At 39.8% G+C, this 9,274-nt stretch overlaps 1 protein-coding gene and 1 long non-coding RNA gene across 2 annotated transcripts in view; both read right to left on the bottom strand.

Annotated features, from left to right (window-relative positions):
• The window catches only part of LOC138957985 (uncharacterized), a 118,970-nt gene that overhangs the window by 54,320 nt on the left and 55,376 nt on the right, over nucleotides 1-9,274 (bottom strand). The window lies entirely within an intron of this gene.
• Nucleotides 7,879-9,274, bottom strand: part of LOC138957017 (caspase-1-like) — a 32,618-nt gene continuing 31,222 nt past the window's right edge. The window contains exon 8 of the mRNA XM_070328197.1: nucleotides 7,879-9,265. Coding sequence (XP_070184298.1) covers nucleotides 9,009-9,265 — 257 coding nt within the window. The 3' untranslated portion in view covers nucleotides 7,879-9,008. The remainder of the gene's footprint in view (nucleotides 9,266-9,274) is intronic.

The raw sequence follows: 9,274 nt of genomic DNA, 5'->3' as shown, positions 1-9,274 counted from the left end.
ATTATAAACTGTTTGCGTTATTCAAAGGACACTGTTTCTCGTACTGTCTATCTAAACTAGCCAACTCCAATCTCATAAATTGAAGCATATCTTGTGAAACTGTTAAATATTTCATCATACACCTCTGAAAATTCAAATTCTTATCCGTGTGCATGTGAAGGGGAAACCCGAGTATCTGACATCGGCCTTGCTCGAGTCATGCTAACTATAACAAGTCGCGTGAAGCGATATAAAGAGAGAATACTACATGGCTTGCTGTGTCGTACCAGATTTACACGAGTTGGTTTTTTTTTAATATTGAACTGCGAGCGAAAGCGAGCTGTTCACTATTTGAAAAAGCAACGAGTGTATATCTGGTACGACACAGCAAGCCATGTAGTATTCTGTTTATCCTACATACTATACTTACGTGTATTTTACTGAAAATGTCTTGCAGACGAGGCAGCTAAATTGAAGACGCGGTCCCGCCTTCTAATTCTAAAAATAGAGTCATTCAAACGTAATAATGTTACAGTACTACCTGGCAAACCAGTACTATCTGGATAGCAGTGAACAAGTAAGGACTTCTCCCTGGACGAAACTTCTTTTGCCTTTGCGAGCAGTTTTAAAGCGTCCCGTACACAGGTCTAACATTGTAGCCGTCGCGAGATGCTCTAGCAATGATGCTATAAAAAAATAAAAAATAAATTAAAAAAAAGTTATGAGCGAAGCTCTCACGGCGAAAAAACACACACGCACTGCCCCTGTACTGGCTGGTAGCGTGTAGTCTTTCACCCACACTGACACAGTTTAATATCGCTATCCGGCTTTTCTTTTCGGGTTGACTCACTCTCTCTCCACCCCCCCTCCATCTCTCTCTCTCTCTCTCTCTCTCTCTCTCTCTCTCTCTCTCTCTCTCTCTCTCTCTCTCTCTCTCTCTCTCTCTCTCTCTCTCTCTCTCTCTCTCTCTTTCTTTCTTTCTCTCTCTCTCTCTTCCTCTCTCTTTATCTCTCTCTCTTTATCTCTCTCTCTCTCTTTATCTCTCTCTCTCTTCCTCCCTCTTTCTCTCTCTCTGTCTCTCGCTCGCTCTGTCTTTCGCTCGCTCTCTCTCTCTCTTCCTCCCTCTTTCTCTCTCTCTCTCTCTCTTTATCTCTCTCTCTCTCTCTTTATATATCTCTCTCTTTTCCTCCCTCTTTCTCTCTCTCTCTCTCTCTCTCTCTCTCTCTCTCTCTCTCTCTCTCTCTTTCTCTCAGTCTTTTATGTGAGCGCGCGTGTCAACTGCAGACATCATGTTTATTTGAAGAAAATGCCGCAATTTCCTGCTGCTTCAAAGCTCAGACACTCATGACAAAAGCACTAAAAGTCTCTCACTTTTAAACTGTCTGTTTAAAATCAGTGTTTTTAACAGAAACAAAAAATCCACATTGATACAAGAATGGAAAATGGTGAAAAATCTAAGTCAAGCGGATAGGAAACCGGTGATAAATTATGTAAACTATGTAATACGTCTGTAATGCAGTTTGATGTCAAGTACATCTAACACAAATTAAGTAAACATTTACTGCAAGAACATCTGATACCTGGCAAATGCTTGTCACTTGTGTCTGTAATACGACAATGGCCAGTAGAAGAAAAATCAACCGGACAGAATTAACAGAACGAAACTAACGAAAAAACGACTATGTAACACGGTCTTTAGTATTAAGCAGGACTAGTGGTACCCGTGCTACGCACTTTGTGTGCTGCGCATGCGATGTCATTTTGTTGGTTATGTGCTTGTGAAAATGTTGTTTGCACCCCTCCCCCCCCCCCCCCAGCCCGCACATTATCCCGCATATAATGAATTATATTCTCTTGGTGAAAAATAAAATGTTAACCCTTACACCGGTGCAATTCTGTAACACATGTTACATAGCCACTGGTGAATTAACAGAGAGAAAAATAACAAAAAACAGTCATATAGGTTTTCGCATCAATGGGAGGTAATCGGAACTGACCAAAAAGACTGCGCGACCGCACGCGACTATACAAACAAACAAAATAAAATACAGCAGGTATGGCGTTTGCATGAATCCATGATTACGTCTACATGAACAACAGTGATAAAAGTGCGCATCTCTTCCCAGCCGTGCAGCGCTTTGAAAGTTGGAAGCATTAAAATTTAAACGGGTAAAAAGACATCGTGAAGATACGAAAAAAAGTATGACGTGTAAAATACTTAATGATTCAAACGCATAGTATAACATATGTAACTGACAACAGAAAATATATACATGGTTCACACACACAATCGAGTGCACACATCCATGCTTATTTAAAGTCATGTACACACACACACACATACATACATGGCATCAAGCAACACACAATTAAATGACACATATGGAATATGAAAAACGTATAATGGACATGAACATGGCAAGTAATTTACACCGTTACCTACTATAAAATTGATGATATATATATACCACTCACTTGCTATTCGCCTAAAAGCTTGCAGTGTGCTGTGACACATATAAGAAACCAGAAGAAAAAAGGACTTTACTTTGGCGAAAAGAGCATATGCTGCTTATTTTTGTACATAACTGCTATAACTGTATTTTTTCCGAACACTTACATGTAAAAAACATAGAGATATATCTTACCATTTCACTAAGACAGCCAAAATAACGGTCAAATTAAGGGGAGATCATGATGACGTACATGTCTATGGTTGCACCGGGGGAAAATATTTAGTCGCTGGAACCTATAAGGTTATACGGCGACTTATCAGGTGATAATGTTTCGAACTTATCTTTTAAAAATTAAGTAAACAAATCTATGGAATATTTTGGAGTTCCAGATAAACAGATCTATCTATCTTCTTATATAGGTTTTCGCATCAATGGGAGGTAATCGGAACTGACCAAAAAGACTGCGCGACCGCACGCGACTATACAAACAAACAAAATAAAATACAGCAGGTATGACGTTTGCATGAATCCATGATTACGTCTACATGAACAACAGTGATAAAAGTGCGCATCTCTTCCCAGCCGTGCAGCGCTTTGAAAGTTGGAAGCATTAAAATTTAAACGGGTAAAAAGCCATCGTGAAGATACGAAAAAAAGTATGACGTCTAAAATACTTAATGATTCAAACGCATAGTATAACATATGTAATTGACAACATTGACAACAGAAAATATATACATGGTTCACACACACAATCGAGTGCACACATCCATGCTTATTTAAAGTCATGTACACACACACACACACATACATACATGGCATCAAGCATCAAGCAACACACAATTAAATGACACATATGGAATATGGAAAACGTATAATGGACATGAACATGGCAAGTAATTTACACCGTTACCTACTATAAAATTGATGATATATATATACCACTCACTTGCTATTCGCCTAAAAGCTTGCGGTGTGCTGTGACACATATAAGAAACCAGAAGAAAAAAGGACTTTACTTTGGCGAAAAGAGCATATGCTGCTTATTTTTGTACATAACTGCTATAACTGTATTTTTTCCGAACACTTACATGTAAACAACATAGAGATATATCTTACCATTTCACTAAGACAGCCAAAATAACGGTCAAATTAAGGGGAGATCATGATGACGTACATGTCTATGGTTGCACCGGGGGAAAATATTTAGTCGCTGGAACCTATAAGGTTGTGAAAATGTTGTTTGCACCCCCCCCCCCCCCCCCCCCCGCACATTATCCCGCATATAATGAATTATATTCTCTTGGTGAAAAATAAAATGTTAACCCTTACACCGGTGCAATTCTGTAACACATGTTACATAGCCACTGGTGAATTAACAGAGAGAAAAATAACAAAAAACAGTCATATAGGTTTTCGCATCAATGGGAGGTAATCGGAACTGACCAAAAAGACTGCGCGACCGCACGCGACTATACAAACAAACAAAATAAAATACAGCAGGTATGACGTTTGCATAAATCCATGATTACGTCTACATGAACAACAGTGATAAAAGTGCGCATCTCTTCCCAGCCGTGCAGCGCTTTGAAAGTTGGAAGCATTAAAATTTAAACGGGTAAAAAGCCATCGTGAAGATACGAAAAAAAGTATGACGTCTAAAATACTTAATGATTCAAACGCATAGTATAACATATGTAATTGACAACAGAAAATATATACATGGTTCACACACACAATCGAGTGCACACATCCAATCCATGCTTATTTAAAGTCATGTACACACACACACATACATGGCATCAAGCAACACACAATTAAATGACACATATGGAATATGGAAAACGTATAATGGACATGAACATGGCAACTAATTTACACCGTTACCTACTATAAAATTGATGATATATATATACCACTCACTTGCTATTCGCCTAAAAGCTTGCGGTGTGCTGTGACACATATAAGAAACCAGAAGAAAAAAGGACTTTACTTTGGCGAAAAGAGCATATGCTGCTTATTTTTGTACATAACTGCTATAACTGTATTTTTTCCGAACACTTACATGTAAAAAACATAGAGATATATCTTACCATTTCACTAAGACAGCCAAAATAACGGTCAAATTAAGGGGAGATCATGATGACGTACATGTCTATGGTTGCACCGGGGGAAAATATTTAGTCGCTGGAACCTATAAGGTTATACGGCGACTTATCAGGTGATAATGTTTCGAACTATTTAGTAAACAAATCTATGGAATATTTTGGAGTTCCATTAACAGATAAACAGATCTATCTATCTTCTTATTATTTTAGGTTCGTCTGGGGTAGAGAAATAAAACACACAGCTAGGTTCGTCTGAGGTGCGGTCGCGTGTTTAGTCGAACCGAAAGTTGAAGAAGAACCAATCACAGATCTCTTTCGCCGCGATGTCAAAGTTCAGGTCAAAGTTCACTGTTGTCTGCTCAAATTTGCGAGACAAACCTCTTCAAACTTTGTTTGTGGACAAAATTGGAAGTCGGGACCTAGCGGAATCGATTTCCTGGGTCACGTTGGCATAGCAACCGAAGGAGAAGGCACAAATCCGCGCGGTTTGGTCACAGGAATCGAAAAACCACCGAAAATCCTACCAGTATTATATAGTAGATGCTATAAGTCGGTCAAGGTTATGAGTCAGAGCCACAGCTAGTACCGTCCTTACTCCGGGCTCGCCAGTTATTATTACGCTTTCAAGTTTCTCTTTGTGGGATGCTTCTCTCTCTCTGTCTCTCTCTGTCTGTGTCTCTCTCTCTGTCTGTGTCTCTCTCTCTGTCTGTGTCTCTCTCTCTCTCTGTCTGTGTCTCAGTCTCTCTCTCTCTCTCTCTGTCTCTCTCTCAGTCTCTCTCTCTCAGTCTCTCTCTCAGTCTCTCTCTCTCTGAGTCTCTCTCTCTCACCCTCTCTCTCTCTCTCTCTCTCTCTCTCTCTCTCTCTCTGTACTCTGTGTGTGTGTGTGTGTGTGTGTGTGTTGGGGGTGGGGGCTGGTCAGTGGAGGGGGGGGGGGGACAAAAAGGAAAAACGGAACTAGATCACTACAATGCAACACATTCAATGAATGATAGTTTGCCACAATTGCATATATGTGTATACCGGCTTACATTCTTCTCGTCCTCTTTGTCTGCCGCAAGTCCTCTTTCGCCACAAAACGCTACAAGCAGGGCACAGATGAAAAATAGCGACACGTGCATTTTGCAGCCGAACTTCATGACGCGCGCGTAAAAGGGGAATCCCCGGGAGTTCCCATTGCTTGAGAAAATTATATAAAAATGAAAATGTAACGAAACGCGAAAATGTGGCAGTTTGTCAGTAGGCTTGATATCTATCACTCGTATCATAGGAGTATTTGAAGTGTCTTCCACAAGCAGCGAAAGTGCAGAAATGGCTATTTTGACCCATTTGACCAGATAGTACTGGCCCACCAGGTAGTACCTGTACATATTCCTATGCGTAAGTAGATAATACCATGTTTTTCAAGGATAATATTCCACTCGTGAGATGTACACAAACATCCCAGAATAATCTGTAAAGTACGATTTAATTCGATGTTTACTTAGTCATTTACTTTTTCTTTTTCTTCGTCGTTTTTTTTTTGCCGACGGAGGAGGGGGGGGGGGGGGGGGGGGATTAATTGTAACTCACTGATCCAGTGATTGAGTCTGCTGGCTTATTGACAAACTTATCATGTTTATTTATTCACTCCACGCTTATCTAATAATCTGTTTTTCAATTTCTTTATTTTTCTTCAGCATGTTTGTTTGCATGTTTGTGAATTTATTTACTTTTTTACTCATTCATTTCATTTTTAAACAGTAATTTGTGTGATTTTGGTATAAAATCAAACAAAAAACAAAAAAAAAGATGAGTTTATCGAACGTGAAATAATAGTCAGAACGAAACTTTCACGATTACGTCGACCTAAACGGTCTATGTTGTGGACGCACTAACAAACAATTCAAATTATAAGACAAACAAGTCGCGCAAGGCGAAAATACAACATTTAGTCAAGCTGTCGTAGCCTACTAACAAAATGCAACTGAACGTACTGCATTTCTTTTAACCAAGACCGTATGCTCGGGGCATCGTCAGTTCCACCGCTCGTGGCAAAGGCAGTGAAATTGACAAACCAGAATAGCGCGGGAGTGTTTGCGCTGAGCAGTATAGCACGCTTTTCTGTATCTCTGTTCTTTTTAACTTTCAAAGCTTGTTTTTAATTCAAATATATCTTATCTATATGTTTTTTTAATCAGGAACCGACAAGGAATCAGATGAAATTGTTTTTATCGATTTCGAAATATTAATTTTATTCATAATGTTCATATTTTCATTTTCAGACATTGTTTTTCATCCGAATATAACATACTTATATGTTTTGGAATCGGAAAATTACGAAGAATAAGATAAAATTATTTTTACATAGTTTTATAAAAAATGTAACTTTAATTACAATTTTCAGATTTTTAATGACTAAACTCATCAATTAATTTATAAGCGTTCAAGCTGAAATGCAATACCAAAGTCCGGCCTTCATCGAAGATTGCTTGGCCAAAGTTTCAATCAATTTCATTGAAAAATGAGGGTGTGACAGTGCCGCCTCAACTTTTACAAAAAGCCGGATATGACGTCATCAGACATTTATCCAAAAAAATTAAAAAAACAAGTCAGGGGATATCATTCCCAGAAACTCTCATGTAAAGTTTCGTGAAAATCGGTCCAGTAGTTTCCTCTGAATCGCTCTACACACATACACAGACAGACAGACAGACAGACAGGCAGTCAGACAGACAGACAGACAGACAGACAGACAGACAGACACGCACACACACACACACACACACACACACACACACACACACACACACCACGACCCTCGACTCGATTCCCCCTCTATGTTAAAACATTTAGTCAAGTTTTGACTCAATGTAAAAAGGAACCGATTTGTGAATGTCTTAATTTCAATCTCTGTATAAAGATGGTATATGTATTTGAGGGCTTTCTCTTCTTTAGAAACTTTTTTTAAAAATATTTCAAGTTATTTGTTGGCTTGCTAGTTTTTGATATGATTTGTGTGGGTAAGCTTGCGCAGATGGTTTTCTTCCACACAAGCAAACAAGTTTGTGTCCCCCCTCCACACACACACACACACACACACACACACACACACACACACATTTACACACACACACACACACACACACACACATACACATAGTGATACACACACACACACACATACACACACACACACACTTTCACAAACACACACACATACACACACATACACACACACATAGTGATACACACACACACATACACACACACACACACACTTTCACAAACACACACACACACACACACGCATACACACACGCACGCACACAAAACAAAGGAAAGCCAAGCGCAACCATATCAACTGGCCAAATATTGATATTACTTTACTGGTATTTTATCTCCAGGGCACGACCCGTTGACAGTGTTATTAATTTTGTTCTGAAATGTTGACATCGGTGACAGTTCACTTTTTTTATTTTTTGAATAAATGATAGAAGGCAGGCCTTACAGCAAATACTTATTGAGTATTCGTACACATTGATATTTCTTAGTGTTCGAATCACTGCATACAAGCACGCAAGCAAACAAACAAATTCGATTTCAGCTTAAAGAGCTACGTACGTTATCTTTCAGGGTTTCACAATGGCATTCTATAAGCGTCCTGACATGCAAAAACATTACCGGTTTGAAACCGTCTATGAGGTTCACCTGCGCCATTCATTTTTTCTTTTTCGTTTTTCCTTTGTTGAAAAATAAAAGTGTATACAAAATTGGGAACGTTCTGTCGCAAAGGTAAGAGTACGGCACGACACAAAAGCACTTCTGTGAAAAGATATGCATTTATGGCCAAAATAAAAATGAAAGCCACAGCCGCTTGATTTTGCTTCTGCTACGGCGACCAAACAAAAACATGTATGATTGAAGTGCAAGTCTTGTTGACCAACATCAACAACAACAACACACACACACGCACGATCGTACGCACGCACACTCACACACACACACACACACACACACACACACACACACACACACACACACACACACACACACACACACACACACACACACACACACACACACACACACACAGTTTCTTGAAAATGGCACACTAGAAACACGCGACAAGAACAATAACCCACAATACAAGTGATAACCACCTTCACTATGACACTTAGGATGCTCTACCCTCCCTGCTGCTTTAGTTACGACTTTGTTGTTGTTGTTGTTGTTGTTGTTAATGTTGTTGTTGTTGTTGCTGTTGTTGCACTTGTTGTTGTTGTTGTTGTTGTTGGTTTTTTAGGTTCACATTCCTCCACTTCTCTTCTTTTCAAACTGTCCCCGATTCTTATTCGTCTTCCTTTGCATAGAAAAAAAATCACTTTAGAGGGGAACCAGAGACTGTGCACTGTATATAATCCTCTTCCTCCTTCACCTCCCATTCCTTCTCCTCCCTCTCCTCCTTTTTTGCCCAATGAAGAACAGCGAATCATTTCTTGGGCGTGAAGTAGAGATCGCGGGTGAGCATTGAGCTGACACAGGGGACCTGCTTCTTTCTGTGGAAGCCAGGGTCTCTCGCCACATCGGACTCGAAGTCCAGGGCCACCTGCTTGCAGACGCGAGTCATCATGGTGAGCAGGTCCATGCGGTCCCAGTTCTTGCCCAAAACGTCCACCAGGGCCTGAACGAACCACGTTCCTCGCTCGGAGTTACGCCATGCGTAGTAACCTGGTGACAGGGGAGGTAATTAGTCTA

Source organism: Littorina saxatilis, linkage group LG2 (genome assembly GCF_037325665.1).
Source record: "Littorina saxatilis isolate snail1 linkage group LG2, US_GU_Lsax_2.0, whole genome shotgun sequence".
Taxonomy (NCBI): domain Eukaryota; kingdom Metazoa; phylum Mollusca; class Gastropoda; order Littorinimorpha; family Littorinidae; genus Littorina; species Littorina saxatilis.
Note: the sequence above shows the minus strand (reverse complement) of the source record. Positions and strands in the feature narration are given on the sequence as shown.